Source organism: Peromyscus californicus, unplaced genomic scaffold, assembly GCF_007827085.1.
Source record: "Peromyscus californicus insignis strain IS unplaced genomic scaffold, ASM782708v3 Scaffold_19__1_contigs__length_69161282, whole genome shotgun sequence".
NCBI classification, from domain to species: domain Eukaryota; kingdom Metazoa; phylum Chordata; class Mammalia; order Rodentia; family Cricetidae; genus Peromyscus; species Peromyscus californicus.
This window is the reverse complement of record NW_026294491.1, coordinates 40,018,280-40,034,706: the sequence shown is the minus strand read 5'-3', so window position 1 is coordinate 40,034,706 and position 16,427 is coordinate 40,018,280. Positions and strand designations below refer to the sequence as shown.

The following is a 16,427-nucleotide window of genomic DNA, read 5'->3' as shown; positions in this document are numbered from 1 at the left end:
CTTGTTCTCAGCTCTGCGGAAGGGGCTCCCCACATCGCTTATGCTTCCTCTTCAAGGCTGCGCCAGGGGACAGCACCAGCAGACCACACAGTAAGTGCGTGGAAGGGAAACGCCTCTTTTTTCCCCCCTCCTTGGTCATAATGTAATCAGCTCCAAGAAGGGTACATAAGGAAGATTCTTTGCCTTCCTGCACTGGCCTGCCCCTTCTTTCCAAGCCTCAGAATCCTGACTCTTGACTAGGACTGCTAGAGAGGCTGCGTGTGACATCGCCTTTTGGAGAGAGCAGGAGTCAGCCGGCCCTGGACCTCCGGGATACAGGGGGGCGGGGCACCCACACCTGTAGTCTCCTGGGCTATAGGACCCCCCCACCCCCGGACTAGGGACCACAGGGTTTTAAGGATGCAAAACCCACACACAGCATTATGGGAGCGGCTGAGTGGGTAGAGGGAGAAAGCTAGAGAGAGAAAGAACCAAGAACAAAGCCAGCAAGCCGAGCGATTCTGGGTGGCGGCGGCGCGGCGGCGGCTGAGTCCCCTCGCACTCCTCCGCAGGTCGCCAGCATCCTCCCGTCCCCGCCCTCCCTCCCTCCCGAGCGAGCGAGCGAGCGAGCGCGGAGCAGCCGGGGCTGGTTCTGCGCGCGGGTGCCCGGAGGCCCGCCCCCCACGGCGGCGCGGAGCCTGGAGCTGGCCGTGGTGCTGACGCGAGGCTCCGGCGCGCACTCGCTGCCTGACTCGGGCGCGGCCGCGCCCTGCGACACTCCCCAGCCCCAGCGGTAAGTGGCCCGAGGCCCCGAGAGGCTGCGGAGGTCCCCTGCCTCGCCGGTCCTCATCGGGAGCTGGGGGGACCCCGGGAACGTTTGAGCGCTCTCTGCCATGGGCGGTCGAGTGCAGGGGCCAAGATGGGCACTCCCTCCACTCGGCGAGGATGCGCGGGGCCTGGGGGCTGAGCGTGGTGACTGGTTTAGGTAATGGGGGAAACGCTGTCACCGCGGACGAGGGGTCTGGGGAAGAAGGAGTAAGATTACAGTGGTCCATCTGTCCACTTGGCGGGGGCTCCCTCGGAGGAGGTGGGCCAGGACCTCCACCCAAAGGGCCCATTGTCTCCCCAGTGTGGACTCGTGGGTGGCTCTCGCCGCAGATTCTATTTCTGCTTTATTACCCACCCCACCCCCACCCCAGAACACCAGAGCTTTTCCATCACACTTGGGCCTTCACCACACCAGCAACAAGGCATACTGCCACAGAGACAAACCACTGCCCCCTAGCCTCCACTACCCAAATCCCAACCCCAGTGAAGTCGCTGGGCAAGATACTTGACCTGGACCTGCTCTTCCTTAAACATCTCTTCATAGTTCACTGCCTGCTGTGACTTGTGGGGATGTGGGGTGGGGGTGGGGGTGGGGTAGACACGGGAGAGGCATTTCAAATACCAAAACTCCTGGCTATGTAGTGCCTTGAGGATTTGCTTTCTTTTTAATTTTGCTCTGTAAGATCATTTACACACACACACACACACACACACACACACACACACACACACACACACACACACACACGGAGAGAAAGACACAGGATTACCTTCCAAAGGGAAAAGAAAATCCTAGGTAGCTGATCTAAAATTGGTCAAATGGAAAAAGACTAGAGGGGTCACTTCATAAAGCGTTCATTTTGTAGTAAAGTCTCGCCCTGGTATGCTGAACATCAGAAGCAGAGATAAACATCTCTGTGATGGCCTTTCTGCTGGCCCCTGGGGCAGTCTCGCATCCATCCTCCTCTTGACCTCTCTCCCAATTTTCTATTTTCACCTGTAGCTCCTCATAGGCCCTTCCTGGGACCTAGGTCAGATATGGTCTCCTGACTTGGACCCATTCCTGCTACCCTGATGACTGCATCCACTTTTAGACATGTCTCTCTCCCTTGTCCTGGGGGCCTTTTGCAGGGTGTGTCCACGGGCTGGAATATGCCTCCTGTATTTTTTTTGACTGAATGTCTTCTGCTGTCTTTTAGGTTTCCATTTAAACAGCACATCCCTGGAACAGAACTGATTAAATAAATACACTGCATGGTTTCTGATCTCACCGAGGTTGACGGTTCGTCTTAGATGAGAGGCTTAGCTTTAGTGCTTTGAGGGGAGGCCTGTCTTAGAAAATTATTAGGATAAATTGCATCTGTAGAATTAAAATCTCCAGACCAGCATCCTCTTTAGGAAACTGATATACATGATGTTTCATCAAATGAAATGCAGGGTCAATATTTAAATATTTAATGCTTCAAATATTTAAAACACTTCATTTAAATAAGTAATATCATGTTTGACTGTCAACTAGAGTTGAAGACCTGAGCCTTAAAGACTTTTCATGGCGATTGAGGAGAAAAGTTGGTCAGTAAAAGACTTGCTGTGAGGGCCTCTGGAACGACTCAGTGGGTAAAAGCACTTGCTGTGGAGCCTGGTGACCTGAGTCATATTCCAGGGACCCACACAGTGGAAGGAGAGAAGAGATTGCTGCAAGTTGCCCTCTGACCTCTACACATGCATCTTGGTACTTTAGTGCATGCACACATACTCGCACAAATGAGTGATACAAGTTTTGTTAAAATTTCTATGCAAGTGTGAGGACCTGAGTTCAATGCCCAGGAATCACATAAAAAAAAAAAAAAACTAGTCATGGTGGCATGTACTTCAAATTCCAGCACTTAGGGAGACAGGTGGATCCTTGGGGCTCACTGTTGGGAGTCAGCCTCACTTGCTCGGTAAGCTCTAGGTCCCAGTGAGAGACTGTTTCAAAAGCAAAGAGGATGGTTCCTGAGGAACGGCATCTGAAGCTGACTTCTGATTCCCATGCCCACAAAATATCACTCCTCAAACCACACACACACACACACACACACACACACACACACACACACACACACACACAGAGAGAGAGAGAGAGAGAGAGAGAGAGAGAGAGAGAGAGAGAGAGAGAGAGAGAGAGAGAGAGAGATGCAATAGTGAATACCACTGTCTGCTGCAGTGCTGGGCTTTAAAAAAAAACTTTAAACCTTGTTCTGGAGCAGTATCAAGCACTAGAATAAAAAAAAATCAGTGGTGGCTGAATTCCACAGACCATGAGAGAGAAAACCCTGGGGAAGAGAGACAGCGATACGGCATGTGTTGGGGAAGGACCTGTCATGAATTTCCCATGACAGGCTGTTAGCCACAGGGTTACCAAACTGAGTGTGCATTTTTCCGACTGAGAACCTACACACGTTCAGCCTCTGCCCTCAGGCAGTGCTGCCAATAGCATCTGGCCATCGGAACAAACCCCACTCTGCTCCTGAAGGCTGTTGTGGAAAGCGACAGCTCCCGTCAGGCAGCAGACCTTCCGCCCACATTTCCAAAGAGACAAGCTGGACTAAACATTTTAATGTGCAAAGTGATTGAAGTGACAGGTCACTGCCCAGTATTGATGTCTCCAGTGGACGGTTATGAACTTCCCCACTTGTTTTTACCATATGTGGAGTGCAGTTAAACTCAGAGCGGTCTTGGCCGTATCACTATAACGGAGTCCAATCCTTTGTATTATAGTACAGGATCATCACACTCTTTACGTTCAGAATGGAATAAACTGTCCATCTTTTCCTGATTTTAGCTCAGCTGGCCACTCTGAGAGCTGGAAACCAGCAGATTTTCTGAAAGAGATCTCTGTCCAAACAGTTTAGTTCTTCCAGGGGCAAACTTTTACATACAGTGAAATAATCTTTACTATGGTCTGATGGAACTATTTCCAGGGATACAGTAACTAAAATAGACCCCCCCCCAAACGCTGGAAAGCATGAGTAAACTAGATATCTCATAACGAATATCTCCATTAAAATTACACTGCTTTCAATTATCATTTTTCTAAATTTGGACGAGTTACCCTTGGAGCCTGTGGCTTTCACCTTCATTGTGTTTTCCAAAATTCCTCGTGAGAACACATTTATGAATCTATTTTAAGGTTTCTCACAAAAGATAGTTTTAGTGGGATGTGGTAGTGTACAACCTGTAATCTCAGCACTCCAGAGGCTGAGGCAGGAGCATGACACCAGCCTGGGCTACTGAGTGATGGGGGATGAAGTGGAGGGAGGTAGAGACCTTGAGTCATTGGTTCACAGGTTCAAGTCCCAGCCTTACCACTGATGGGTCCATTTATTGGCTTATCTGAAGCTGAATTTTGAAGAAGATTTCTTTTATTTTTAATATGTGTGTGTGTGAGTACATGCATGTGAATGCAGGTACCAGAAGAGGCCAGAAGGGAGAATCATATCCCCCTACCCCTACCCCTAAGCTGAGAGTTATAAGCAATTGTGAACTCTCTAGTGTGGATGCTGGGAACCAAACTCTGGTCCTCTGAGGGAGCAGCAAGTGCTCTTAACCTCTAAGCCATTTCTTCATTTCCGGAATTCATACTCTGTGAAGTGATGACTACAGTACTTTGTCCCTTACAAGCTTACAGGCCAAGCTTTCTGCTTGGGTAGGTGGGTGTTATCAATGTACAAGTACTAGTCCTTGCATAATAAATACTCTGCCGTGTGCATCGGAGCCCAACAGACCCATAAAGGAATGTCTGGGGTGGAATGTTTTGAGTAGAAATCTGCAGGTTTGGGGTAGGAAAGGCTTGGATACTTGCCATCGCCCAGCAAGCTGAACAGCCACCATGGTGCCTGAGGCACTGAGCCCATGCATCTCCCAGTAGGCTGAAAAGGCACCATGGTATCTGAGGCACTGAGCCATGCCATCTCACAGCAAGCTGAACAGAGACCAAGATGCCCGAGGCACTGTGCCATGCCATCTCCCTGTAGGCTGAAAAGCCAACATGGCACCTGAGGCACTGTGCCCAAGAGCTGGTGTTCTGTGACTAGAGTAGCCAAATGGGAGAAGGAGGGCCAAGCCTAGGTTTTGTGGCTCTTCTGAGCTCACAGGCTACTTGTCTTCTTGTTCTCCGGCCAAAAGTCCCAGATGTCACTTGGAGGGGCGGAAGTGCTACCCACAGGTGTGAGCAGGTGGTAAGGAGCTCAGTCAGTGTGCCCATAAGTCTCTGTAACTTTGCCAGCAGAGCTGAGGCAGGCCCTCCTGCCCACTCAGAGCTGCATGCAGGAGCACTTCAGGGACTCGGGCCAGCCTCGATTGTCAGCTGATGGCTGTCATGCTGCGATCTGGAGGCCGCTGGCAGGCATCTTTAGGGGCAGTTTCCAGGGCTGCACATCTGTGGGCCTTGAACCTGCTGCAGCGTCCTCCCCCGCCCCCCCCAGGGGTGGGGCTGGAATGAACAAATGCAGGGGATGACCACAGAGCAACCCCAGAGAGTGAAGGGATTCAGCTTCGGTATCTCTAGCCAGACTGACAGAGGCTGACCTTCAGGCTACTGCCAAAGAAAGGAAATTGGACAGGCAGAGAGACTTTCTGCCGGGGTTAGGGGAAGAGCTCAGAATGTCCTCCAGCCATGCTCTGGCCTTGCCATTTCTTGCTAGGGTTCTCCGACTCTACACATTTACCCTGAGCAGCAGCATGTTCTAAATCAGATTCTTCTCTCAAGCCAGTTCCTGGTGCAGGCCCCTTGGCCTCCACTGTCAGGATTCTCTTCTTGCCCCTTTCCAATGTGTCTGCTGAATCCCGGTCTTTCTTCCTTTGGAAGACCCTCTAACTTCACTTCCAGAACAGCATTCCCCTTACTCCACCCTCAGCCCCTTTGGTCAGCCTCTTGCCATTCACCTCTCCTCGTTGATTCTATGAGGCCAGCTTCACCAGTCTCCTTCATGTCCCTGCTTCCACCCACTCACCAGAAGACCCAAATACCGCTTCAGGGAACCTGGAATACGGCCAGATGAGGCCCAGCTTTGATAGAACAACTGAGTCACGAGCACATTCGCCACTCCCAATGCCAACTCTAGCATCTTTCCCCATGAACTTAGCTTGGTCGTCAGACACCATCCCTAGATGGACTCCAGGCAGTATCTGCCAGTGAGTGACAGCCGCCTGCTCTCTTGGCTTGTGGTACTCTGTGACATGTGTCATGTCTTCCTGCCACGAGGCTCTCTCTTCACCTGGCTCACGCTTTGCAAACCCTGTGAAATTCTTAGCTGCCTCTCGCTTGAGGGGTCTCTGTACGGAGTGAGTCTTAGCTTCCCCAGCAGGTGCCTGGTCCTCCCACGGATGATGATCAGCTGCCTCAGGCCTGGGAGGCAGCCTACTTAATTGAGTCCTTCCTGCTCTCAGAAGGCTGATACGTTCCTCCTGAGGATGGGGTAAGGGTGTTGTGTGGCTTTTCTTAGGGAGATCCCGACAAATGTCTGTTCACCAGTTAGAGCACCAGAGACAGACCAGATAAATTGTTCCGCTGCAGTCTAACTTAGTGAACCAGTGAGTTCATTGGAGTGGCTTACAACAGTGTAGGGAAGGGATCGCTTTCAGGAGTGGCAGTGGCTTTAAAGCAGCTCACACAACTTGCAGGCAGTTCAGCTGGTCACAGATGACCAACAGTTGTTACCGCTTATATAACTGAGAGGGGTGTGTGTGTGTGTGTGTGTGTGTGTGTGTGTGTGTGTGTGTGTGTGTGAATCTTGTAAATTTCAGGATGTTGTGGGTTTTGTTTACTTCCTATGGCTTAAGGAGCCCCAGGCTCCCCAGGAGAGAGTATTTCAGTTGAGAAGAAATAGCTACATAACAGATAGAGGTGGTATTGTTGAATGACTGGGCCTGGAGATGGGAATCTGACTTGACCCGTGAGCTTAGAGAGTGCTTGGGCAACTTGAAAATGCAGGGATTGGGCCATGTCCAGACCCCAGGCACCTCTCATTTTGGTTCTTACCATGTTCCTTTAGGCATGGGACTTAACAGATCTGGGCCTCTATAAAAGCAGAGCCGTATGGCGGGGTGGTGGTGTCCCAGCTCCCTTTCCTCTTTCCCTCTTCATGGAGAACCCAGCGGGGCTAAAGCACCGGACTCCAGCAAGCTGTATGAGCATGGGTGAGCTGTGTGAGCACGGGTGAGCTGTGTGAGCACGGGTGAGCTGTGTGAGGACAGGTGAGCAGGCCTTTCAGAGCCCCCTGACTTTACACATTTGGATATGGCAATAGTTACTTTTCTTGTTGCAGTATCAATATACCTGCCCAAAGCTTCTTAAGGGTGGGGCTGCTTTGGCTCACAGTTTGGAGGGATACATACAATCACGGTGGGGAAGCAAGAGGCAGCTGCTGGTCACATGGTAGCCACAATCAAGAAGCCAAAAGAATTGAAGGCTACCCCTCAGTCTGTCTCCTTTTTTTTTTTTCCGTTTAGTCTGGGGCCTCAGCTTGTTGTTCTCCAAATTCAGGGTGTGTTTTTCCATCTCAATTCACCTACTCTTAAAAACACCTCTCAGCGACACACCAAAAGAAGTGTTTTCATGATGATTCTGAAGCCAGTCACACTGACACCAGAGGGTGATCATCACAGACACTAAATGCCCTCTGCTTTCCTCCACAGTGGCAAGAACACCGGCAACATGGAGCTGAGGAGAGGCAAGACCTTCATCAAATCTAGCGTGCAGATTTCCCACGAGAAACTCATAGACCCACCAGCCCCTGCACCAGCCAAGGAGGACGCAGGTCCTTGGTCACTCTCACTAGGAGAGAGACCCTATGGAGAGAAGAGTTCCCAAACTAGTCCCCGTGTTCAAGGGTGTGGCCAATGCCCCAACAAAGAGATCCAGTCTGATCCTGAAGGGGGTCCCGGGCCGCTCTGCGGAACCACCTTCAAGTTGGTGCGGAAGAGCAAGACTCATGAGAGCGTGCCGGGGGCCGCGAAGGCCGCCGCCGCCACAGGGCAGATGGTGGGCAGCATGAGCTTCCCAGAGACCCCTGGGGGTCAGCGGATGATTGACTACCGCCACTTTGTGCCCCAGATGCCCTTCGTGCCAGCGGTGGCTAAGAGCATCCCAAGAAAAAGAATTTCCCTGAAGAGGTCCAAGAAGTGCTTTCGGAACCTGTTTCACATCCGCAGGAGCAAAACTGAGAACCTGGCCTCACTATCAGCCAAGGGGAAGAGCCTGTCGTCCCCTGGGACCCCATCGGGTGCTGCAGCGCAGCAAGGCAAACCCTTCCTCTCCATGGGGGAGGGGCTGGGGCTGGACAGCCTATGCCAGGACCTGTCTGACAGTGAGTTTCTGCCCGACTCGCCCTTTGACCTCTGCAGCGCCCTGTGTGAGGATGTGGCCTCCCTCAAAAGCTTCGATTCGCTTACCGGTTGTGGGGAGATCTTTGCAGATGGGAGCTCGGTGCCATCTGTGGAGATGAAAGAAGGTCCGGAGAGCCCAGCCCGTTCACCCCAAGCTCTGGACAGCAAAACTCCTTGTGGTCCCTCCCAGGGTAGTATGGAGCAGCTGGCATCACCTGCCCAGAATGAAGCGTCAGACTTCACCAAGTTCTGGGACAATGTGAATCGCTCCGTGAAGCAGCAACAGCGTGCCCTGCTGGGCCCAAGGCTGAGGAGTCCCCAGGGGACAGACACAGACCCGCTCAGGTTAGATGCAGCTGGGCTAGCTGAACTGCCCCTGTTGCCTTGCAGGGGTCCCCCCAGTGGCTCCAAAGCCAGCTCCGTAGACACAGGTACCCCCAAAAGTGAACAGCCAGAATCTGTGTCCACCAGTGACGAAGGCTACTATGACTCCTTCTCACCGGGCCTTGAGGAGGAGAAAAAGGAAGCTGTGAGCCCTGGGACATCTGCAGCCACTTTCCCCAGGGACAGCTACAGTGGGGATGCCCTCTATGAACTCTTCTATGACCCCAGCGAGGCCCCTGTTGGCCCAATCCTGGATGATGACCTGTGTGTGTCTGAGAGTCTTTCAGGGCCTGCCCTGGGGACCCCGCTGTCTATGTGCAGCTTCCATGTGGGAGCTGAGGAGAACCTGGCCCCAGCGCCCGGCCCTGACTTACTCAGCCAGGGCTTCCTGCAGAGCACCTGGAAGGGCAAGGAATGCCTGCTGAAGCTCTGTGACACAGAACTTGCCATCACCATGGGCATTGTCAACTGGTTGCGCAGGATGCCACCTGCCCCTGCCCCTGCCCCTGCCCCTGCCCCTACCCCTACCCCTACCCCTGCCCTGGTCCTTAGGGAGCCTGTTGCCCCACCTGACCCCCATAGAGCCCTCAGGGGACCAACAGACAGCCTAGAAGGCAAGGAACACCAGACCTTAGATATGGGCAAGGCCAGGACATGCTTGGCACCCAGCAGAGAGGAGCCCTGGGCACACCTAGGAACCAAAGACTTGCTTATAAGAGAGCGTGAGGTCCAAGGGGAGCCTGCAAGGGGTGTTAGTGTCCCATCTAAGGATGGCTCTCTAGAGGAAGGAACACAAGCCCTCTCCGAAGGCCGGTCCTCCTCTGCAGCTACCATGACAACAGGCATTTCCAGGAAAAGCACAGCTCTAAACCCTGCCACCTGTGCTAGCTCTCGGAAGGAACTGGGGATACCTGCGAGCCAGAGGCACGCTCAAGGCCCCTTAAGACCAGGGCATGGGGGAAGTACTCTTGATCCAGGGTCCATGCTTGTAGGCTGCGTGGCCCACGTGGCAGCCCTGCAAATCTATCCAGACGGCCGTTCTCCCAGACAGGATAGGGGCAATGGGCTCTTCTGGAAGCCTCAGGCTTGGGGTCCCAACACTGTGCAAAAGAAACCGACAAGCAGCAACGCTCCTGACGGAGCAGCTGTCTGTGGCCTCTCCTCCCCAGCCAACCCACAGGACCAGAGATGTCATGACCTTTTCCTGGACCTGAGCCAGCTCAAGTTGGAACCTTCCAGGCTAGGTACCCAGGTCTGTGCCTCGGTGGACAACCAGCCCCAGCAGCTCAGTCCCAGGGCTCCAGATAGAGGCTCAGTGGGGTCCTGAGTCACTCTGAGCCCCTGCTGCCCAGTGAAGGTTCTGTGGCTATTGCCCAGAAATCCTGGGGTTTTCTTTGGACAGCAAACAGTGGCAAGTCGCTCCTTCACGTAGTTGCCATGGCCTTCTGGCCTGACACAGACTTCTTTGTGGATAACTGAAAGTGGGGGCTTGCAAGCCAGCCATGGCTCCGGCTCACCCACAGGACAGGCTCGTATTTCTGCAGGAGCTGCATCTGCACGACCTCATTCAGGAGAACCAAGGACCAGAATCTCCATCTTCGTTTCCCTGATGTGGTAGAGACAACAGGGCTCGGGCATGTGGGGGAGGGAGAGGGCATGAGATGAAGGAATCCTTGTCTGAGCCCAGGGCTGCTGGAAGCTGTATGTGCTTAGCTGCCCCTCATGCCACAGAACAAAGAGGCTGATGACCAGAAAGCAGTTCATGTTGTAAATGAAGACTGGGGTAGCCAATCTCTCTGAGGTCTATGAAAACGATGAGGGCTAATAGCTCAAGAAGCAGAGAACCTCATGGGGTTGACTTCACAAAGACCCACTGGCCTCATCCAAACCTACTCTTTACCCAGGACAGGACAGGAGTCTGCAGGACACTGCGGTGTCACAGTGCTTCTCTTTGGGAATCACAAGGACCAGCCCTGCCTCAGCCACAGGCTGGAGCCAGCCAGCATGGCGCATGTGCACAGCTTTGTCGGGGTTGGCCAGACCCTGACTAGTCAGTACCACCAGGTTCTGCCATAGGACATTCTGTGCAAGCAATGACTTCTTTCAACTCGTTCTCTGAGGCCTTGGGTTGGAACACACCCATTCTCCTTCCCACCTCTGCTGTTCTGCCTTGGAGTTGCAAAGGCCTTGGCTTCTGCCCCTCTCACCCTCTCAGTATTACCATCTCTTCTCCAGGAAACCTTCTGAATGGAGCTGTGCTCACCACTCCTGACTTGAAAGTAACACATGAACAGCACCCAAGCATTCAGAATCATGAAAGGACCTGGTGGTTGGTGTCCCCGGGAAGGATCGGCATCTCTTCTGAACCAGCATGAGGGCAGGCACAGAGGGCCCATCCTCACTGTCAAGGATCTGATTCTACCTCAGCCAAAATAATCAGTGGCAGCCAAAGGATGAGGAGGACAGGGAGCTGTAATATTTATTACCGGGATTCTATGGTAGACAGGCTGCTGGAGAGGTCACACTTCAGATACAGCTTCTGTGGAGAGGGTCAGGAGGTCCAGGCAAACACTGTGGCCCCATGGGTAGCACACATTCAGTGCCTGAGTGCCTGAGTGCCTGAGGCAGCATTTAGGCTAGAGAGGTTCTCGTGGCCATTGGCATCAACAGCTCTCTAAGGCTGACGTGTGTGAGATGAGGGCCGCACACCATAGGTTAAAATGGGCGTCAAGGTTGTGGCTGTGTGAACCCGGACACAGAGGCATTCACCTGGGAAGCCCACATCTTCTCCTCCTGTGACCAGACTCCGTCAGGACATCCCTGAGCCTGGCTGTGAAGAAGTGACAAATAGAAGAACATCCTACATGACCCCTGCAGCAGTCTGAGGTAAATCTTATGCTCATTTTCAGACCTGGGGACTGGGCACAGCTGTGGACCTTCCTTAGACATGCACACGCAATGTGTGCAGATCCCTTCCAAACCTTACTACAAAAACTCTGCTATGCAGTAGGTTCTGGAACATCCACTGGTTTCCCTCAGCTGACACTCCCAGGGTCTTCACCCCTTTCTTCTTTCAGGCCACAGATGGCTTGGGCGCCCTGGGGTGCCACCCACATGTCTTCTGTAAGCAGGCCGAGAGCTCAGTAAGGAGGCCACCCTATCCCAGTCACAGCCCCGGGGCTTTGCACTGTACCCGACAGAGAAAGTGCTCAGTAAATGCTTTTTTGGAAAGAATGTAGTCTCGAGGTGTTGTGTGTTGTTTTCTGCTTTCTCGGTGACTCTCGGTCTCGTATTTAGAGAGAAACAGTCTTGAGGTTTAACAGGAACCTGGGGCTGGTGAGGTGGCTCATGGATAAAGTGTGAGGGCTGGAGTCCAGATCCCCAGCATTCACATGGCCGTGTGGGCCTGTAATCCCAACCCTGGGCAAAGGAACAGAGATTGGCGATAGGTGCATACCTGAAACTCAGTGTCTGGACACACACACACACACACACACACACACACACACACACACACACACCCCAGGAGTCTGCTTGAGAACCAGATCTCTTCCCAAAGCAGAGGGCAGTGTTCATTTACCACCGCTTGTGATGCAGTAACTTGAAGTAATGGTGTCAAACCATCCGAACTCAAGAGCACAACACGTTACAAAAACGTGGTCCCAGACCCAGTGTGGTCTGCAGCGGTGTAGCAACAGAGCCGTGGGAAACCAGGGCTGTGGTTCTGTCCCTGGGTAGGGGGCACTCTACATGATCCCAGCACCCCTGAGGATTTCCTTCAGGGTCTGTAGTGGATCCAGGGTCAGGGAGAACAGAGGAGGGTGATGTGAATTCTCTCTGGACCATCTTTCTCCACACTTAAACCTCAGGATGACCTCTCTTGGGCACAATTAATGCCACCATAGCCAGGCTCTGTGAATTTTAGGGTGACCCACTGGGAAGGGACATTAGGGCCAGCTAAGGTGTTAACCAAGTTCTGGAAGTGGAAGAAATCTGCCTCCTCCTCCTCTTCTGAACTTTCTGGTTAATCTTGTTTTTCTTTTATGTATGACTGTGTATGTGCAGATGTATGTGCCCATGTGTGCGCATGTGGAAGTCAGGGACAGACTCAGGGCAGACACTGATTGTCCTGTTCTCTCACTCTTCACTTGTTCCTATTAGACAGGGTCTCTCACAGAACCTGGGGCTGGGCTGACAACAATGGTCCTCCTGTCTCTGCCTGCCATGGCTCATACAGGAGCATGTATGTGGCCACACTCAGATTTGTATGCGGGTGGTAGGGATTCAAACTCAGGTCTTCAAATTTGTGCAGCCTCTCTCTGACCATTCCTGTCCATCTCATTCATGCATGGCTGTGGATTTTATACAGCTTTGTGAGGGCAAATGAGGACAGAGGTATGGGGAAGGGGCATGGTGAGTCAGGCCTAGGGTAGATGAGAGGGCAGAGAGAGTTGGTGGAGGGTATAGAAGGGGTCTGAGAGATCTTAGCAAGAGAAGGCCTGAAGGCAGGACAAGGAGAGGCACCTACAGGGAGCCCTTCTCACCCTCCCGCTTTCCTATTTTATTGTTTTATTTCATGTGAAAGAGAGAAAGGCATGAGAGGCTGCAGAGGCGGCTCAACTATCAACAGCACCTATCGTTCTTGTGAAAGACTTGACTTTGGCCCCCAGCACCCGCATCGGGTGCCTCACAGACACTTGTAACTCCAATGCCAGAGGATCCGAAGCCTGTGGCATCTGCCTCCTCAGGCACCTGCATTCAGGTGCACATACCCGTACACAGACAACTGCATTCCCCTAACGAAAACTAAGAATAAAGTCTTAAAAAGGAAAAAAATAAATGCACAGGGTAAAAAGTTGGAAGTCACAAATAGGAAAACAGTAACAAGCAAATTTCTATCCTTCCTCCTTGTGGTGGTTCGAATAAGAATCTCCCCCCCACCCCAGGCTCATATTTTTTTATTTTGGAATGCTTAGTCACCAGGGAGTGGCACTATTTGAAAGGATTAGAAGGATTAAGAGGTGCGGCCTTATTGGAGGAAGTATTGTAGCCTGAAAGAAGAAAGGAGTGAAGGATCTCAGGGTGGACTTTGATGTTCCAAAAGCCCATGACAAGGCCAGAGTCTCTCTCTCTCTCTCTCTCTCTCTCTCTCTCTCTCTCTCTCTCTCTCTCTCTCTCTCTCCCCCTCTCTCTCAGCCAGCAGATCAGGATGTAAGCTCTTGGCTCCTTCTCCAGTGTCATGTAGGCTGCCAGGTTCCCCGCCATGATGATATTGGACTAAACCCCTGAAACTGTAAACAAGCCTCCAGTTAGATGCTTCTTTTATCAAAGTGGCTTTTGGTCTTGGTGTCTCCTCACTGCCATAACAGTGACTAAGATGCCCCTTTATGCCTCTGCAGTGTGAGGTCAGAAGACGACTTTATGGAATTGGTCTTCTCCTCCTATCTTTCATGTGGGTTTTAGGAATCGAACTCAAGTAGCCAGGCTTGTGCAGCAAGATCTTTTACCCTCTCAACCATCTTGTTAACCCCAAAATGTATTTTTAAATTATAACATACTTTAATTATTTTAAAATAATCAGTACACAGGCTTCCTGGACCCTGCCTGGTTGTCCTGAGGTCCTGCTGTTGACACCTGTGTTATTAGTGGCCATTGGCTGGACCAGTTGTATTTCAGGTTCTTGATGTCTTTCTTCAAAGAATTGAAAAGGTGCACACCGATGGCAAAGTAGCAAAGGGTTTTATTCAAATAAAAGCACAAGGTAATTACATTCTGAGGGAGCAGTGGGCTGTAATGAGATTGTTAAAGAGCCCCAGGTTTCATCGAAGGATGATTTTTATGGGTCCTGTAAAATGAGTAGTTGGTTGCTAGAGGCAGGGTATCAACAAGTTGGAAGTGCATTGTAGCAGGGCATGGTGGCTCATGCCTTTAATTCTAGCACTCAAGAGGCAGAGGGCAGAGGGGCAGAGGGCAGAGGTAGAGGGGCAGAGGGGCAGAGGGGCAGAGGGGCAGAGGTAGAGGGGCAGAGGTAGAGGGGCAGAGGTAGAGGGACAGAGGGGCAGAGGCAGAGGGGCAGAGGCAGGCAGATCTTTGAGTTTGAGATCAGGCTAGACTGGTCTACAAATTGAGTTACAGAACAGCCAGGGCTACACAGAATGACCCTGTCTCAAAAGAAGAAAAAGAAGAAGAAGAAGAAGAAGAAGAAGAAGAAGAAGAAGAAGAAGAAGAAGAAGAAGAAGAAGAAGAAGAAGAAGAAAAGGAGGACAACCATCAACATTATTAAAGGGGTTGTAGTGATGTGATGAAACAGAAATAAAAGCAGAATCATGTAAGGTAGTTAAAATCAAAGAAAACAGGAGAGAGGAGAAAGCTTTTTAAAAACCCTGAATACAAAATCCATATGTGAACTAATAAAATGGTAATAAAATAAAATTTATTCCAACAATGCTCAGTTACTTTAAATAGGAACATCAGATTAAATAAAGCCCTCATAAGACCAGATAAAAATATTTAAAAACCCATCTACCTGCTGTCTGGAATAAGCTCACTTAAAATGTACGGACACTGTAAAGGTCACAGGAAGATACTCCCTACAAATACCAGAACATCAGTGAATCGGTAGGCTGTGTCTGCTGCAATGGCCAACTTGTCAACTTGACAAGACCTGCAATGACCTAAGAGACTCACCTGGAGGATTAACAGAAGGGAGACACTCTTCCCTCAGTGTGGGTGGCGCCTTCTGGTGGTGCAGATACAGAAAGGTCCAGGCAAAAGCAGTGCCATCTGTTTTCCTGCCTTGCGTCTTGCTGGGCACTTCTCCCTGTTGTCACTGTGGCTACCCTTCTCCACTGTATTCAGCTTCTTCAGCTTTTCAGCGTGGACCAAAGACCAGACACTCTACGAGAACTTTCTGGGCCTTCACTGACTGTCTGGAGCTACTGGGACTCCAGCTTCATGTACTGAGGTTCTCAGTCTTCTGAGCATTCAGACGGCCATCACTGAACTACCCAGCTTGCACTGTGTAAATCAATCTAATAAATCTCCTTTTATAATAGTGTCTTAGTCACTCTTCTATTGCTGTGAAGAAACACCATGACCAAAGCAACTCTTATAAAATAAAGCGTTTAGTTGGGGACTTGCTTACAGTTTCAGAGGTTAATCCATTGTCGTTACAGTGGGGAGCTTGGTGGAATGCAGACAGGCATGGTGCTGGAGAAGTAGCTGAGAGTTCTACTGCCTGATCTACAGGCAGCAGGGAGAGAGAGAGAGAGGGAGAGAGAGAGAGAGAGAGAGAGAGAGAGAGAGAGAGAGAGAGAGAGAGAGATTGACATGGATGGCATGGGCTTTTGAAACCTCAAAGCCTACCCCCAGTGACACATACCCTCCAACAAGGCCACGTCTCCTAATCCTTCTAATCCTTTCAAACAGTTCTACTCCTGGTGACTAAGAATTCAAATATATGAGCCTTGGAAGGGGGTAATTCTTATTCAAACCACCACAATAGACATACATTTGATGGGTTCTGTGCCTTTAAAGAACCCTGCCTAATAGGCGTGCCTTTTTATAGTTGTTCTATAAAAGAGAACTGTATAAAGAAGGGAGGGATAGCCCTTTACTCAGCATTAGTGATCCCGTTGGCCCCAAAGGCACTAGTCCCCTATGTTTGTGGGGTCATCCCAGCCTGTTGGGGGCCTTGGAATGCTTTTGTTGCTGGGATATATCCCAGCCCACCTGTGACTTACCTTAGCTATCTGTCATGTTCTTGACTTTCTGGACTAGGAGGCTGTTGGGGGATATTTGATCACACTATAAATCCTGAGTTTTCATTTGTGTTAATTAAACAAAATTAACCTTGGATCAGGAGGCTG

At 51.1% G+C, this 16,427-nt stretch overlaps 1 protein-coding gene across 1 annotated transcript; it reads left to right on the top strand.

Moving 5' to 3' along the window:
* The first annotated feature begins 638 nt into the window (after positions 1-638).
* Positions 639-11,797, top strand: Amer3 (APC membrane recruitment protein 3). Its single transcript, XM_052745180.1, has 2 exons — positions 639-772; positions 7,486-11,797. The coding sequence occupies exon 2, from the start codon at positions 7,505-7,507 to the stop codon at positions 9,884-9,886; it is 2,382 nt and encodes a 793-aa protein (XP_052601140.1). The 5' UTR covers positions 639-772; positions 7,486-7,504; the 3' UTR covers positions 9,887-11,797.
* The last annotated feature ends 4,630 nt before the right edge of the window (positions 11,798-16,427 follow it).